Source organism: Oculina patagonica, chromosome 13, assembly GCF_052425735.1.
Source record: "Oculina patagonica isolate OP01 chromosome 13, crgOcupat, whole genome shotgun sequence".
Taxonomy (NCBI): Eukaryota; Metazoa; Cnidaria; class Anthozoa; order Scleractinia; family Oculinidae; genus Oculina; species Oculina patagonica.
This window is the reverse complement of record NC_135770.1, coordinates 1,756,956-1,774,672: the sequence shown is the minus strand read 5'-3', so window position 1 is coordinate 1,774,672 and position 17,717 is coordinate 1,756,956. Positions and strand designations below refer to the sequence as shown.

General features: G+C 42.6%; 1 protein-coding gene across 2 annotated transcripts in view; it reads left to right on the top strand.

Moving 5' to 3' along the window:
* LOC144636745 (ATP-binding cassette sub-family C member 10-like) overlaps positions 1-17,717 on the top strand; it is a 44,431-nt gene that overhangs the window by 24,418 nt on the left and 2,296 nt on the right. For both annotated transcript variants that reach the window (XM_078495935.1, XM_078495936.1), the window contains exons 19-25: positions 426-586; positions 909-1,022; positions 1,398-1,555; positions 3,063-3,124; positions 3,733-3,790; positions 17,134-17,267; positions 17,438-17,516. In XM_078495935.1, the coding sequence (XP_078352061.1) occupies positions 426-586; positions 909-1,022; positions 1,398-1,555; positions 3,063-3,124; positions 3,733-3,790; positions 17,134-17,267; positions 17,438-17,516 (766 nt within the window). The remainder of the gene's footprint in view (positions 1-425; positions 587-908; positions 1,023-1,397; positions 1,556-3,062; positions 3,125-3,732; positions 3,791-17,133; positions 17,268-17,437; positions 17,517-17,717) is intronic.

Below are 17,717 nucleotides of genomic sequence, written 5' to 3'. Positions count from 1 at the left end.
CACCAGTGACTGGCCTCTGGCTTTAAAATGTTCTGTAAAGGTGGCAGCAAACGAGGACGCAATGTTGGGGACACAAATGTTTCCCCGGCGTTTGCCCGCGCGAGAAACATACGTTACGGACACAAAAATGTTTCTGATTTTTGTGAGAAACATTTGGATCGGCAACAAATGTTTCCCGGTTTGCGCGGCACGGACACGAAACATTTGTGTCCCGCTCGTTTGCCCACCCAAGAAACATCATGAGCATCAATGTGTCCTCGTTTGCCACCACCTTAGTGAGCCAATAACCCCGGCCAGGGCTCGAGCCCGGACCGCTCAATCCCGAGTCCAGTGCACTAACCATTAGGCCCACGCGCCTCCCAAAACCCCCTTAAATCCCTCTCAATGATAAAGCTTACTTTTTAACAGCTTTTGTTTTGTTTCAGGGAGTTAAAACGTCTAATGAGTGTGACGTTATCGCCGATCTACGCTCACTTCTCCGAGACTCTAACAGGACTCGCTACTATTCGAGCACTGAGAGACGAACCAAGATTCAAACAAGAGAATGAACACAGACTGGAAACTAACCAACGAGCTAACTTCTGCGGTATGGAAATTTCCAGACTTTCTGTTTGATCGTTAAAATGTGTCACGTTTCCGTTCACATCAACCATCCTCCCTCCCATCCCCTTTGCACTTATCAACCCAACCCCACTCCCCCCACTGGTGGAATTACTTCACGCTTGTCCAGTTGCCATTGTAGCCGGTAAAAAAAACCTTTTGCTATCGAGAACTGCCTCGCTTAATCATTAGTTATCCCAGTTTCAGGGCCCTATCTGCGTCTATATCATTGCTATTTGCTAGGAGAGAAAAAAAAGCTTGAATATCCTTTCATGTGAGTTTGATGTCACTGTTTGTTTCCTTTTCAGCCCTTGTCGCGTCTCAGTGGCTGGGACTGTTCTTGCAGTTCATTGGTGTTGCTATGGTAACAGCCGTGGCCTTTATTGCTGTACTTGAGCATCACTTTGGCACCGTGGATCCCGGTTAGTATTGAACATTTTTTTACATCGGTCGTTTCTGCAGTCCTCACGCTTAATGCTTGCTTACCACGGTGCTTAAACAGTTTTTCTGGGCGGTCGGCGAAACAAGGCGCCCTTTCCGCTCGGGATCTGTCACCGATAATAAACCGAACGTTTACATTTTGTAAGAAGTGTTTCCTAGTAGTATGTAGCAATTTACCGACTCCGATTAAAGTTAGAATCCGTTCTACATGTTGCTTGAGGGGGAATGGCAATACTGCTAGTCTTTGATGCTACGAAAACTAGAAAAAAGCGCCGATCTGGACTTTCCTTTCCTTTTCTTGTTTTTATGAACGTGTGCTAAACGTTTCTCTTGTTTTTTTGTTTTCTTTTGCACAGGTCTAGTTGGACTGGCCATCTCGTACGCGCTGTCTGTCACGGACCGGCTGTCAGGTATGGTGACGTCATTCACTGAGACAGAGAAACAGATGGTGAGTGTGGAGAGGGCGGTGCAATACATTGAGGATGTCCCGTCTGAAGTCAGCCCTCATGGCACGGTACGTTTTCACTTAAACTGCTCCTAACCCCAAGCAATTTTTTAGGCTAAATCAAATTGCCATTTGTTGTTGAGTATTTCTGCGCAAGACGTTTTTGACTTGGTTAAATTCTCAAAACATTGACCGCTGGGCCAGGCCTCGAACCAGGAACCCTCGATCTAGCGAATTACTTCTCCTTTCACACTTAACATTTCTAGGCTTTGAATTTCTATTACAGCTAACCCAATGATGTGGATGAGGAACGTGTAGAGTACATGCAAAGAATGCTAATTTGCCATTGCAACTTCAAAGCGAGGTCAAACATATCCTATTATTTACGTTTCAACAGGGTGAATTTTTTTAGATATACAGTAGAACCCCGGTAACTCGAACACTCCGCTAACTCGAACTAACTTCCATTTCCCTTAGATTTGACCCCACTTTTCAGTCATTTTTACTCGGTTAACTCGAACTCGAACTAAAGTCCATTTCCCTTGATCAAAACTTGAGTCAAATTTTACCCCGATAACTAGAATTCCGGTTTTTGCAACTCGCCATGGATTCCCATTGATTAGAACAACGAACAGATCACGTATTTGACAGCCATTTCCCACTCTTATCATAAGAATGTATGATTTTGTTAGAGTTTCTGACGAGACAAGTTACATTTGCACCGTACTGAAGAGCTGAAAAATCAGCAAACTAGCAATTATTAACGTAAATTATATATTCAATCGACCTCGATAACTCGAAACCCCTCGAACTTTTTTTCATTTCCCTTCAGAGTTCGAGTTACCGGGGTTCTACTGTATTTTTGTTGGTTAATGGTGTGAAGTCTGCCGGTGTAAGAGCCACCTCATTTGCCATAAGGTGGCTTTTAACCTCAACTACAGAAATTGGCCAGCAAGCTAAGAACAATACTATTGGACAGTTAGCTTTAAATTTAGAATTTTCTGCAAAGTGTTTATTTCTGCCTCGATGTGATCTACAGCTTCAACATGGCGGACGCATACAATGTTCCTTTTATTGCCAAATATTCGCCAATTTTTATGTCACGAAAAGTTTGTCTGGGCGTGAAAATTTTGTTTAGTTAGGTAGGTAAGGTAAGGTAAAACTTTATTTATGCAGGGTGGCCCATTCAGCACAGTGGCTGGTCTCCAGAGGGGCCCTGCTAAATACAATTTCTAAAGTTCCATTTTTATCAATCCTACAATTCCTACTAATTGTTTTTAAAGCAAGCAAAACTACTTCATCACAAACACTTTATTCCTCTGTTAAACTAAGTAGAACCCTCAGCTTCAGTAGGCCATTTCCGAGTTACCCTTTGCCTCTGTTTCAAAACTAGTCTACGTGCGAAACCATTCAAATGAAAATGAGTTTGGTTTGCATGAAAATGGGTCTGTAGGTGAAACATCATATGAATGGTTTCGTACGTAGACTCGTTTTGAAACAGAGGCAAATGATAACTCGGAAATGGCCTGTTGTATCCATTCAACAGTAAAACATATGTACCACTGTCCCCCCACAGGTCCCCTCCTCGTGGCCTCCTCGTGGTCAACTTACATTTAGAAATGTCAGCCTTGTTTATCGGTAAGCTCAGCTATAACACTGTTTTACATGTAGCCATATAGGACAGAATCAGATTCTTACTGACTGAAAATGCCTACAGAGCCAATAAATTGGACACAATTAGATCCACTTAGCCATCCAGAAGCTAACGTTTTCGACACTGTCACAGATTTTCGCAATAAAAAGGAAAATAGTAGCTCAAAATCTGTTTTACAGATTTTTATTTCAGAGCTAGTTTTTAATTTCTCAAGGTTTGAGGTCATACGTTTGGGGTCATACGTTTAGATTTTGAGAAAAACGCCATTGAAACTTCTAAGAACCCAGTCCTCTCTTAAGCACTCGGTCGTTCATTTTGGCTGTTTATTAGCATTGTTATTGTTCAATGTCGCATAAAATTATGATGGTTGAACGCTGTAAAAAACAGTAATAAGAGAGAGATAAAACATTTCTGGACATTTTACAAAATGGTTAAAAGTTGGGCTCATTTACCCCCTCAAAACTGTAGTAAGCCACCTTTCAACACGAGTCGTGGGAAAACAGATCTCGTAATTGTCTAAATCCGTCTGTCATTTTTGTTACGACTTCCTTCACGGTAAAATAATCTGTTTGGTCCTTCTTTTTTACGACAGAGCTGGCTTGCCTCAAGCTCTTCGCGGAGTTTCGTTTTCAACATCTGCTGGAGAAAAGGTAAGAAGGGCATTTGACAAAGCAAAGCAAATGAATGTGTAATAGACGGGCGTAAGCCAACTTGAGATTGGTGTTGGTTTTACTTTTAAATTGTTGAGAAAAAGGAAGATTTCTCTGGTTGGTTAGAGCACGTTTCAGGAATTTGGTTATATAGAGTTTAGCAAGCGCAAACTAAAGCAAACAGAATTACTTTCAACATTCAATTGAAGACTGCTTCGTTATTCTGCAAAGCTCGGTCCCCCCAGCCCGTCTCCCCGCCCTTACAGAGCGCTTAATTGTTTGCTCTTTCTTAACAGACTATGCGGCGGACAAGTGTAAGCTGACCTCTTACGTTAAGTCAGTATACGTGGGAATTTACGAAATGATTGACGATGTTTCGTAATCTTTTTGAAGGATAGGTTTTCTTAAAATGTCTTACGCTCAAACTATTCACAGCAAAAAAAGCATGAGTAAAACTATCTTTTTTCTGAGTACAGTGGGTATTTTACTTAATATGTTGAGTCAAACTAAAAAGTAAGACTTTTAACCCACATAATAGTTGAAACAACTCTTTATTTTGAGTAAATCGATTGTGAGTATATTTATCAAACATCGAGTAAAACTATTAGCGAATGAGTAATTTTCTGGCTCTACTAAAACAGGAGTTAATTTTTCTACTCGGTAAATGAGTGAAAACTTTTATTTTTGAGTAATTAATAATATATTTACTCAAGAGTGCACTCTTAATGTATTTTACTCACTTTTTAAGTTATTTTACTCAAAATATAGTAAATATTTAACTGATAAAAGCGGACTAAAATGTTTCAATCATGTGTGTATAGCTACCAGCCGGAGTACATTTGAGTAAACGTTATTCTAGGCCCTGCGATACTGCCGCCTCTCTCCTCTCGCTGGTATGTGCGCTTTGTAGCAATATCGCAAGCCAAGGTCATTTGGGTTGTCCGATCACGCAACAGCTACTTTTATCTCCCATCTGCCACAGAGCCTTTCCAATTTCTGCTGTGCTCTCCTGACCACAGAATGAATAAAATTAAATTTTTAAGCGTAAGCTTTTTTTATATGTGTAGTACTAATTGGCCGGTATATTCAAGTGAAACGCGATTTTGTTTTACGTACCGCCGAGATGGCACGAGGGGTACTGGGTACGATTGAATTTCATGCGCAGTTCAGTTCTCCCACAGTCCCTTTCGGACGTGCGCACTTTTGGCGGTCATTTCAACGAATACTTCGGTTGTGTGGCGGTTGTATGAACCTTGGAAGTAGATGCTGCTCTTTCTTGCTTCTGTTGAAGTTCATAGCGTAATCCTGCATTTATAAAACTTATAACGCCACTTAATAGTTTATGGAACTTTTTTCAACGGATCTCAGTCGCCTGGATAGATCGGTACGGCTTCTTCAGCTGGTCAATCTCATGGAGTGAAGGCTGTCTGCGCGCCATTTTTCATTTCCAAACGATCGCTGTACAGGACCCGTACAGGTATACACGTAGACCTTCAAGAGGTACGTTTAGAATGCAATTGTTCTTGGTGTATTTTATGGGTTTCTAATGATATAATTTGAGTCGTTTTTAGCTTTCATGGTATTTGTTGGGCTTGATTCTTCTCTGTTACATAATTATATCTTTGGAAATAAACTGTCCACATTAAACGTGTTCAAATCCTGGGTATCAGTTGAGAAAAAAACAATAGTTTCTTAAGTAAAGCTGAATTTCTTTAAAATGAAAGTTATAAATACATTTAAAGTCCTAAAAAACCTGCACTAAGATTTGAAGTAAATATTTCATTTCTTTTGTGCACAATCTTAGAGCTTCTGTAATCTTTTCTTCAAATTTAAAAACGATTTTAATTTTTTGGCAATAATTATTATTTATTTTATAGCAGACCTTTATCTCTATGTATTATTTAAAAAAAAACAATAAATATATCTTTTTGCTTTCGCCTACGTGTTGTGTAGGGTGGCATCAGCCACCTTAACATAACTACTAAGTGGAACTCCGCTTGTTAGTGAGGACTTTAAGGCAGGAACAAGGCATGTAAAATATTTGATGCATTTCTGTTGTTGTGTTGGGTGGTGTACACACTGCCTTTTACCAGCACCATTTTTGAGTGTTCCTGAAGCGTCAAAAAATAATAATTATACCACCAATTTGATGTGTAATGCTTATATTTTAACACTTGGAAGTGATTAAAAAAAACACTGTAATGTATGAACAAATTACTCTTGTTAAATGGAAATATGAAGTACTTACAAATGAGTTCTCAGCTGTCTCCAAACTTGAGAATACTGTTTACATGTAATATTTTGAAATTTTCTGTTAAAACACATCTTAATGGCATTTTTTGACAGTAAATTAAAAATTTTATTTAAAATGAGAGATTTTGTTGAGTTCCCCAACAGCCCTTTGTAAAAGAAAGATTTAATTTGCATTCCAGTGTTAAGAAAGCTAAGTTTTGATTTGAAGAAAGGTAGAGTGGTTTGGGACTGATCAAGAAAACATTAATTATTAATTTGGAATTCATGAAAAAAGTTGGGGAGCAATAAAACTTGGGCCCATTTATAGTGGGTAAAGTTGTAGTATTTATTTAGTTAATTTATACTTTTCTGATGAGGTCTTTATATAATTTATTATGTTGGGAGTAAGCTCTACTTTAGTACCCTTTGGCTCCATTTGTTGATCAGGATATTTGAATTTATGGTAGTATTTTGTATGTAACTGTAAAGCTCATGAACATTTATTTACATATTACATGTGTAAAAAAACCTTAAAAATCCACCATTTGATATTTACTTTGTGTAGTGTTGCGGTCCCCGCTGCCTGTATGGTGTCAGTAAAAAATACAACGGGAAAAGGAGCAAAAATGGAGTAATTAAATTATTTTTTAATTGAACTTAGCTTAAAAATAAGGCTTACTTAGTATGATCTTGTTTAAGAGTTATCCTTTGGATTACTGCAAATGTAAGGGTTTGTTGTATGTTTATAAAGAGGCTCAGAGTTTAGCTGCCCTTGTGTTAATGAGGTTTTGAGGGGAAAGGGGTTGGCTAATTTTATTTGTAGAATTTGGAGTGAGGCTTTTTGTTCAGGGAGGTTAACTGGATAATAATTTTATGTACAGCTGATTTGTCAGGTTTTTTTTTACTTTTTGGGTAGGCATCTTAGTCCTGTGTAGTATGGATCCATCCAGAGACACTGAGAGAGGAGCATTTGATGCACTGTACCTGTGAGGTAATAGCAGTTCATCTTTCAAATAGCTTACCATGGGAAGATGATTTATGTGCAAGCTTGGGTAATAAAAGTCAGAGACATCAAGAATGCCTCCAAGAAAATTTGCATAAAGCACTTGCTTACCCTTCTTCTTAATAGCTAAAATCTGATGTTATTCTGTTTACTAAAATTATCACTATTTATATTAAAAAATTTATATTCTGTTTATATTCTACCCCCCCCCCTTAGCGATAATATTACTATTCAAGGATGATAATGTACTGTAAAATATTTTAAAAACTGATGAACTTGCCTTCATACATTACAGTACAAAAATATATAATAAATTCTCATAAATAGTTTAAAGTGCCTTAAAATAGTTAAAAGTTCCAGACGTTTCGGGCTTAGCCCTTCATCAGTGGAAAGTCAGGATTTCAGTTAAAACGCTCGCTTGTGCCATGAAAAAATTTAGTTCAAGGCGCGCGCGCGGTAAGACGCGCGACACCCTAAAGATAGCGAAAATTGAATTCAGACCATGTGGCTGACTGGTGCCCAGCTGGAAAATAAGGCGCATTTCCTGGCGTTTGCGGAGTTTATTTTCGCCGCAGGGCATGACGCCTCGGACTTGTGCGTCTTGCAGGGCGTGTCCGTTTGCATTAAAATGCTCTGCGACAGGAAATCCCGGCAGGTTCTTCTCATCTGCGGGTGCTCACCAGATCTTATGTCCGGCCTGTCTCGCCGTGTAGATGTAGCTGTCTCGCTGTGTAGTGTCTCGCCGTGTAGATTTTCGCTATCTTTAGGGTGTCGCGCGCTCTATCGCGCGCGCGCCTTTGAACTCATTTGTTTTCTGGCACAAGCGAGCGTTTTTAACTGATCTGCTTTCCCTGTGAGGGCTAAGCCCAAACGTCTGGAATACTTTTTTACATTATTTTTTTGCTTTATCCGGCAATTTTTTTTTACTTTTTTTCTATTTCTTTTTTTTCCTATCTCCTATCAGTGCGTCTCTCTTGCTTGTAGGGACTGGTCTTCGGTCCTCTTTTTTTTTTTTTTCCGGGTCATCGGCTTCTTTTCCCCTTTCGGTGGGTGTAATTTTACTCTCTTCCTCTACTGCTTTTTATTTTCTTTTTTTTTTGGGGCTTCCCCTCTTCTTTTTTTCCTTCTTTTTTTTTCCTTTTCTTTGTTCTTTCTTTCGTGCTGACCATACTTTATTTGTCGCAGCTTCACCTTCTTCTTTTTTGCTTGTGCACTATTTTTCTGTTTTTTTCTTCTTTGGCCCCTCTCCATAGTCATTTTTTTTTTCTTTTTCTACTTTTCTGATTTTTTTTTTTTTGATCGTGGCCTTTTTTTCTTGGTTCAGTGGTTCGGCGGAACTTCATGTCGTGTGGTGTTGTAGTTTCTTTTGTTTTCGAACAAATTTGTTTTTATCTGATTTATCCTATGCCTCTTTTCATCCCGAACTTCTTTTCTTTGGTGTTGTTTTCTTTCGTTGTTTTTCTTTCTGGCGGTTCCTACGTAATTTACTTTTCTCCTTTTGGTATGTATCTGGGGGGCTCCCCGAGGAGGGGATTTTTCAGGCAGTATCTCTACGGATTGTGTTGGAGTACTTTTTTCCTTTTTTTTTGTTGTTTTTTTTGTTTAATCTATTTTTCTCTGCGGGCCACTCTCGGGGTTCTGCTTTTTTTTCGTCGTTTTCTTTGGTTGTTTTTTTGGTATCGTTTTTCTATTGTTTTGAATTATTACCATTTTTATACCAAATATTACTCGAGAAACACTTATTCTTCCCTTTCTTTATTCTTCTACATCTTTTCTACAACTTTTATTCTCACTGTGTTGTTTTCCACTTTAGATAGTAAAAATAAAGGTTACGCACGGCCTACACGACGGTCCTGCGTTCGTGACATTTGCTCATTTGCCATTATTGTTTTAATTCGGTCTTTCGACCTTTCTTTTTTTCTTGCTTTTTTTTCCTCTCCGTTTTTTCCGTCCTTCTTTTCCTCGCGTTTTTTTCTCGGGTGTATTTCCCTTCCCTCTAGGTTTGTTTTTTTTTCTTTTCTCACTATTTATTTATATTTCTTTCTTACCTGACAATCACCTTTTCTTCTAGTACCATTTACCTTTTCTTTCTTCTGGCCCTGGTCAGCTGTACTAATATTTGTATATTTTTTTTTCTTTTTTTTGAGCTTTTTTTTTTTTTTTCTTTTCTTTGTTTCTTTTTTTTACTGCTGCTGTGCATAAAATTTTTTTCTCTTTATTAATTCATCTGTTTGTTATAAATTAATTGCTTGAAGTTTCAGTATTTTATACCTCTTATTTGGCTATTATCCTTGGTGGATGTTTTTTTCTTTGTTCTTTTTATTTTCTGTTTTTTTTTTTTTCTATATTCTTATTTTTTTTTCCTGAACTTTTCTTTGGTTCCTTCTCTTGATATCTCTTTTTTGACTTGTTTTTCTTTTTTTCTTTTGGCGACTCACCTGTCTCTGCTTGTTATTATTAACTCGGGACTTTTTGGTACTTTACGAGCTTACCGAGGGCCACTTGTAGTTTGCGTGCCATATCGCGCTTTTTTTAGTTTTTTGCAGCTTGGGATTGTGGCCGTGTCTCCCTCTTTCTTTTTCGATGGTTCAACGAGGAGCTGTTCTACTAGTGGCGTCAATTTGCTTCTGTACCGCTGGACATTCTATTGGTGTGCCTGTGCTACACTGCACTATCTATCGTAGTGATCCTCTTCCCTATTTCCTCTAAGTAGAGATACTTTTTCGTGTATTTTTTTTCTTTTATTCTCGTATCGCTTGCATTTTTGTAGTCTCGACTGCTTCCTCTCTCTTTTAGGTGCAGTGCGGGTTAATCTTGACCCATGGAGAAAGGTACGGATAGTTTTACGGCTAGAGGCGATTTCTCCTTTTTTGGCAGTAATTCACTTGAGATGCCTGTGAATCAAGTATCGTGGTGCGAAGAGTGAGTTATTAGTGATAGCGTTATATGTAGTGGAGTTTTATGATTTATGAAAGTGAATCCGAGTGCAAGTAAAGTTTTATATTTAACATTATGCTTGAAGCAAGGGAGGCAGTCGGAGTCTCGGAGTATCTTGTTCGCGGCATCTTGAATTTTCGGAGTGTTTGATACTCGGTGCTCGTCCTTCGAGGTGTTCGGAATTTTGAAAAACTATGGGGTGTCCTTGTTATAGCGTCGCTATGGATTTCCACCCTCTTGTCTGATTTCTTTCTGGGTTTTTTCTTTTAATGCAGTGTACCGACGCTGAGCTGTGGACGGTTTTAGAGCGTGATCTCCTCCGCTGTAGAGAACTCGGTATGTTTTACAAGTCTTCATTTTCTCTTCCTCTTCTTCTCCAGTAGTTTCCGTGACTTCTCTTTCTTCTCCGCGCGGCCTGGACGCTGACGTAGGTGACGTGGGCGCCTTTTCTGCGCGGCGCGGCTGGCAGAGCACTCCTGACGGGCCAAGGTAGTTACTGGGGAGGATAAATAATTCTAGAAAAAATTAAATGACAGAGGATCTCTTCTTTATATAGTAGTCGTGTTTCGATGAAAGTAGTAGCGCAGAGCAACTAACCGAACGCCTGGAACAGGCTACGCGAGTATGAACTACGGCCTGGGCCGAGAGCATCCGTGCGAACACTTTTAGAAATATTTGGGGAGAGGGGAGAGGGAGGTAAAAGGCGCAATATAAAGCAAATAGAACTGGACGGACCGCCGAGAGAAAAAAGGTTAAATGCGATGGGGATCTGAAAGAGAATAACGGACCAGAAACATTTCTCTCTGTTTTACAGTAGGTTTCTTTTAGAACTGAATGCTCCTTATTTTTCCTTATCTTCTCTCACTTGGTTCACTTCCCTTACCTACTAATTCGTTGTTGACTGTGCTGTAGTGTTTGTACTTTTGTGCTTCGTGGCGACGTGTGACCTAAACAGACAGCTGATCAGAGACGATAAAAGTGAAGCGCACTGTTCTACTCGCTCACATAACGTATGTTTCACTTTTTCTTTTGGCTTTTCCATTTGAACCAGTGAGGCCAATCATTTTTCCCCCTACTCCCTTCCGGTATTTTTGAGTCGTTTGTGACGTCTCTTTTTTTTCTTCCGGGCTCGTACAATATCTGGCCTCATTTGATTTGGTCTATTTGTGTCCCCACTATTTTGATTTATTCCTTTCCCCTCGGGCACTCATTCTTGTCGCGCATCTTTTGTGTCCGTGTTCGAACGCACGTCTTTCTTTTTCCTAACACTTCCTCTCTTTTCCTTCGCTCTGGGCTTTCTTTTTTTCCTCGTCCCTCTTCTCTTTCCACCTGCACCGGCCTGATCTCTTCTCGCAAACTTTTTTTCGCGGCTTGACACCATAGGCTTTCTTGTTCGGGGACCTTCCGTGCTGGGGAACACGTTCTTCTTTATACGACAGAGCAACTGATGTTGTGTTCTTGCTTTTCGCACCCACGCACTGGCCTGGTGCGGCGGGGGGGGGGTATCGTCGGGATCCTTCAACGCTGCAGCACGTCTGTCACTTCGGTCATTCTTTTTTACAGTCTTTAATTCTATTTTTTTTTTTCTGCTTTTTTTCGGGGCAGGTAGTCTGCGGGTGGGAGGGCTGGGGGGTGGGGGGATGTGGTACCTTATCTCCTTTCTAACTTTTCTCTTGAAACCACCTCGTTTCTACCTTAATACTTGGTGTCCTTCCTCTGAGCCGCTTGTTCCTCTTAACCACTGAGCTTGTGCGCCCACGAGAAATAAGTGGCTCTGGGGACCGTGGGCTGGATTTACGAAGGAAAGAATATGGCTTTTTTCTGTCCCTTTGTTTATGGCGGTTGTGTGGCTCGATTCTCCCTTTGTATGTACCATATCATTGTTGCCAGAGCCACTTATTTCTTACACAGGTTTAGTGGGCTAATAGGGACAAGTGGCTCTGGGGACGACATTGGAAGGTGGCTTAAATTCTGGTTACCGTCAGGTACCCTGCAACCTTGGAAGAAGTTTTGACTCTGTTTACACACTGCCAAAGTTTTGACAGTTGTAGCATATTCCATCTGGTGCCTCAAATTATTTCCAACATGATGTGTATTATTTTAACGGCATACAATTGTGGGACAACGGTATCTGTACTGAGGGAATATCATTTAGACCATTATGTCTAAGGAAGGTGAATCAGAGGACCTGTGTAACTAGTTTTTCCAGCCTGTTGATATGTTACAGTATCTACCAGAATACCAAACTTGGCCTCACTCCCAGGTGCCAATCGGCCGTCAGTTAGGGTGCAAAGGTGGGAAAACTGGAAACGCAGGGGTTGGTCAGTCCCATAATGCCAAGCAAATCGTGCAGAACCAAGGAGGAGGACACCTGGGGACGGGCAGCCAAATCTTTTGCTTCACTGTCTTTCATAGTCACTCACTTTCACGATTTTGGATTTTGTAACCTTTAAGGTCTCCGCACACGTGGGGACTGTCGCGGATGTTGCAGCAACATGTAGCAGCGATCATGTGTTGTTCACACTGAGGGGACATGTAGCAGAGACAATTTTGCGGCAGTTTTGTCCTGTGGCATGTTGCACGGAGTTCAACTCGTTGTTTCGTGCAACATATAGCAGGGACAAATGTTGCAGGAATTCTGTTGCATGCGCCAAAAGTTATCACACACACGAGGGGACACGTCCCCGCTACATTTTCTTGTGTGTGTACACATCATTGTGATTTTGTCATTCTTGGCCCCCTCCTCCCCTACATGTCGCCTTAGTGTGAACAGCACTGATTTATCACTCTTCTTCCTCGCATGTCCCTGCGTCTTGACCCCATGTGTGCAGAGACCTTTATCTTAATCCCTACTGGGATCTAGCACTCACTCACTCACACTTCTGTTTACCCATACATCAACTTTATTTCATGGTATCACAAGTGCTACTGAAGCATTGTTTCCAGCAAGGGGGGGGGGGGGCAATCTTTCATCATTTGGGCCTGACATGCTTTCACATAGGGAGGGAGGTGTGTCCACTTTCTTACTTCTGCCATTCCTTTCTAGCAGGGCCCATCAGTCACATTATTACATAATCATTGAACACATACAAAAACCATGGAAAACTCTTGTTCGGTTGCACTGACTGTGCAAGTAGTCACAGGTTACCCAGCTTTACAACTCATCTGATGCACAGGTTTCCCATTGTTAAATTTTGCCTCTGATCTCCTCACCTCAGCCTCTGTCCCACAAGTTAGGGGCCTTGATGGTGTTCTCTAAAGCCTTTACTACTCTTCAAGGCTTACATCCTTCTGTTGAGTCGAGGGAATTTGTTTGTGCTTGTCGTGGAGTGATTTTGTAGGAGGCCACATCAGAAGCCCAGAATCTAACAACTTGAGAGGTTCATATGCTGAAGATCATCGTTTATACGTGGTCTCCCAGGGCTTTAAAACATCTCGTATGTAATTCTCGGTTTTTGCAACTTCTGCCCGTGACTCCCCACTTTCAATTATTAAGTTCACCACGCTGGATGAGCTCATAAAACTTCTTTAAAAGTCTGGAGCACTCATGTTTTGCTGAGCGTAGCGCCCCATCTGCCAGCTGCCTGTAGGTGACAGGGGCCCACGCAAATTTACTTATTTTCCTGACGGGTTTGTATTTACGCCAATCACAGATAAGACAGAGTATAATGATTGGGGCTCTCGTCATTCTTTTATCGTCTCATTTTCCATCTTTATCAGCAGCTTGGCACTTTTCTCCCTGTCCGTGCATTGCCCACACAATTATCTCTTCGACTTTAACTTCCAGATCTCTGTCCAGGTTTCTCTCTTACTGCTTGTACAATGAGCACGGAACTTCTTTCCATCCCCACTGATTGCGAGATCTTTATTGTAGCTGGGATCACGCTCCTAATTTCTCTTTCAATGGATGTTGCTTGTCTCCTGCTCGTCATCCCACTTCCAGTTGCGCATCTCAATCCGCTCCCCTATTTTTGGGGCTCTCTGCTGCTGTATTTACTGTGGAATTCAGTGATCTTGTCTACCTCCTCCTTTTCTCTAACGCTGAAAGCGGGAAACAGAGCTACCTGAGCAGAAATGGCCGCTACGTATCCGGTTCAACGTTTTCTTCTTCTTCCGACTCATACATTCCAGCAACTCTCCACGTCGGCTTCTTGTTCTTTCCTGCTCCTGACAGTTGTTCTTTCTTGGCCTTTCTCTTCCTTCCTCTGCATGTTTCACTTTCTGCACGTCTGTCATTCGGATGTGATCCCTCTCGCGCGGTCCACGAGTGGGTGATCACTTTTTTTCTTCGACGACGAACCCTCCAGCGAGTGACTGACGGGATAGCACCTTCTCCCTGAGCTTTTGTTCGCTTTGTCCGGACATCTCAGATTCTCTTCTCGCCGCCATTTCCTTCTGCATTAGGGATGCCGGTAGCTCTGTCTCTTGGACCACTGTGGTGTCCCCTACTTTGGCTTATAATTTGGGAGGGGGCGGGGAGCTTATCGGCATCAATACTGTTTGTTGTTTTCCACTCTGCTTTCCCTTTTCCCACTCCTCTGACCATGCTATGTGCTCGTGAGACATAGGCTTTTCCGGGGGATGGGGCTTGTAGGCTATCAAATTATTTTGCCTGTACGTGAGGATGTCTTCGGTGTCTCCTTCGCGCCTCTTGTAGGTAACGCTTACGGGTCTTCGTGCGCCGGAGGGCTCGGCTGGCACTATGACAGTTGTGCTACACGTCACGCACACAATTTCTTAGCAATACAACTGCTGGAGTTTGTTAAATTTATTTGATACTCCATTTGTAGCTTTTTTTGAAGTCATGACATCTGTCGTGCTTCTGACTTATACGGTACCACTATTTTTTTCAGTGTTTTTGTGTCGCTAATCATTGAGTAGAATTACTTATTTGAGTACGTTTGGGAAAATATTGGCATTACTTTTTTTTTTTCTTTTTTTTGACTTTTTGTAGGTTGTTGTACTTTTGGGTTCCGCCTTTCGGACGGCTCTGCGCGAAAACTAGTTCCCTGGCTGAGACGTTAGTTTTCGCTGGGATCCGCCTCGTACTGCATGTCGTGGCACATATCGAGGCTATCCTGAAGACGAAGTAGTCCGCCACCTTCTCATGTATTTTATGGTATACGCAACCGTTGTGGACAGTACTTGGGCCTAGGAGTGGCTGGTTCTGCAGCTCTCTCTTTTTCACCAATTTCCTTTTTTTGTTTACCTGTCTCTTACAGGGAATTACTCTTGGCTGGACACTTTTCCTTCGTGACAACGCTTACATTTCCGTTTCCCCCGTTGCGGACAGGGACACGTAGTCAGGCACTGTATGGCGTTTCTTGCGTCTTATCGGTTGGGCACCTGGGGCGAGATACTAAGGCGTGTTTTAGGCATAGATCTTGATTGTTTTCTCGTCTCCGATCTCTCCAGTCTCGCCTTCGGCATGAGCGGTTTGTCGCACTGTACGACCCTCGACTCTACATCTCTCGTGGCCCGCCAATAGAGACCTGAACTACGATTGCGACCCGATCCCGAGGGGGTCCCTAAATTTGGTGCAGGTATGTTTTCTTGACATTCTTTTTTGTTTCGTCTCGCGCTCCACATATCCTAGCTTCTTTTTCTTCTCTCCTTTTTTCACGAGGGAACTCTGTCCTCGTTTCCTGTTGGGCATGCACTCCCCCCCCTTTCCTCCCCTCACGCCTTCTCTCGCTCCTCCCCCAATGTTTTCCTGAGTGGACCTGATGTGCGGATGCCACTCTAGTGATGATGACACGGTTTCCTCCCTCTCATCTCCATCACGCTCATCCACTGGACTCGCTTCCTCAGCGCTCGCGGCCCACCTCTCGACGGTGTTGTCGCTCTGCCGGTCGACTGTCTACACATGTACGGCTCTACTATGGAGGGTGAGAAACGCTCGTAGAGGACACCTTGGGACAGAAAGTGACTGCTTTGGGTCTTCGCATGGGGATGTTGTTTTTGTTGTGGCTGGGACCATGTCTACAGTTCACTTACGGAGGTGTCCGTCTCGGGTGACTCTACTGAGAAGCGAGAGGAGTATGGGTACTGTCACGTATCTACATGAGTCCTTGCTCTGTCCGATTCGGCATCCACTCCGAGGTATTACTTGTCCGTGCAGTGTCTCTGGTTGTCGTTGTTTCACGCCCAACTCCAGTACATCAGTACGCCAGACATCTTGTCCGTTTTCGTTCGCTTCGTCGTCCTCTGGGGTGCACTGCGACGCGGCAGCCTTCTCTCGCTCCCTTCAGTCTTTCACAACTTACTTTTTCTTCGGACTATTCCTTTCGATCTCTCCCTTCCATCTTCTTCCACTTCCTTATCGATCGTTCCTGCCTTTTCTTTTCTCTTTTTTTTTTTTTTTTCTTTTGTCTTCTGTCTGATCTTCTATTCACTATCATGTTACACTGGAGGACGTGGCACTCCTCTCGTCTCCCTTCTGCCTGACGGGCTAGCTTGCTTGTCTCTTCCACTCCGCTGCTAGTCGTTCGCTTCCTGTGCTACTCTCTCCCTACTCCCAATCCTCTTCCTCTCGCGTGTGACGTCTCTCCAATTCTGACTTGTGCGGGCTCACCCAGCTCGTCTGCGTTTTCCATCCTCTCCGTCGCTGTGCTCCCTTCTCTCTCCTCTCTCCGCAGGTCACATGAGTCTTGCCGCCTTCCGCTCCCCTCTTTCCTCGCTCCCTGTCCCTGTGGGCTGACTGTACACTACGCCGTGACTGTCGTCATCTTCTTCTCTCGCCTCTTCTTCCCCTGTCGCTCATCCCATCCGGTGAGTCTCTGCTTGCTTGTCTTGGGGGGTTTCGTGTGGGACGCTGACGGCCCCCCGGGACACTGCGTACCGGTTGGCGGGCGCGGGCCATCCCCCCCGTGGGCGCGTGGGGCGCGGGCGCGGCTGGGGCTCTGGCTCGGCGTCGCGGCGCCGGCGCGCTCCCCCGCCCCCCCCGGCCCCCTCAAATGGCCGCAGTGGGTTCCCCTGATTGACACGATTAGCCGGACTGCGCCTGAATGCTCGTGCTTGTTATTATATTAAGACTCGGGACTTTTTGGTTACTTTTACGAAGGCTTACCGAGAAGGCCACTTGTAGATTTCACTGAAGCGTGCCATTATAGCGATGCGATGCCATTTTGTTATAGAAGAATTTTTATTTACACGAAGTTTGTTTTTGCAGCTTGGCATTGTTGGCCGAACTGGGTCTGGCAAGTCCAGCCTCTTTCAAGTATTGTTTCGAATGGTTCAAAGTTACCGAGGAGCTGTTCTACTAGATGGCGTCAATTTAGCTTCTGTACCGCTGGACATTCTTAGGTTGGTGTGCCTGTGCTACCACTGCACTATCGTATCGTTAGTGATCTTCATTTCCTAATATTACCCTGCCATCAAGTAGAGAATTAAACCATTATTGTCGTAGATATTTTTTTTCTTTTACATGCTCAAAATCGTTTAATGATATACGCTTGTTATGGCATTTGTTGTAGATCTCGACTGGCCATCATTCCTCAGGATGCGTTTCTGTTTAGTGGTGCAGTGCGGGTTAATCTTGACCCATGGAGAAAGGTAACGGACAATGTTTTAACGGCTAAGAAGGCGATTTCTCCTTTTTTGGCCAGATAGAATTCACTTGAAAAGACAATGCCTGTGAATCAAGTATCGTGGTGCAAAAGAGTGAGCTTAAGTATAGATGATAGCGTTATACATGTAGATGGAAATTGTTTTATGAAAATTTATGAAAAGTGAATCCGAGTGCAAGTAAAGTTT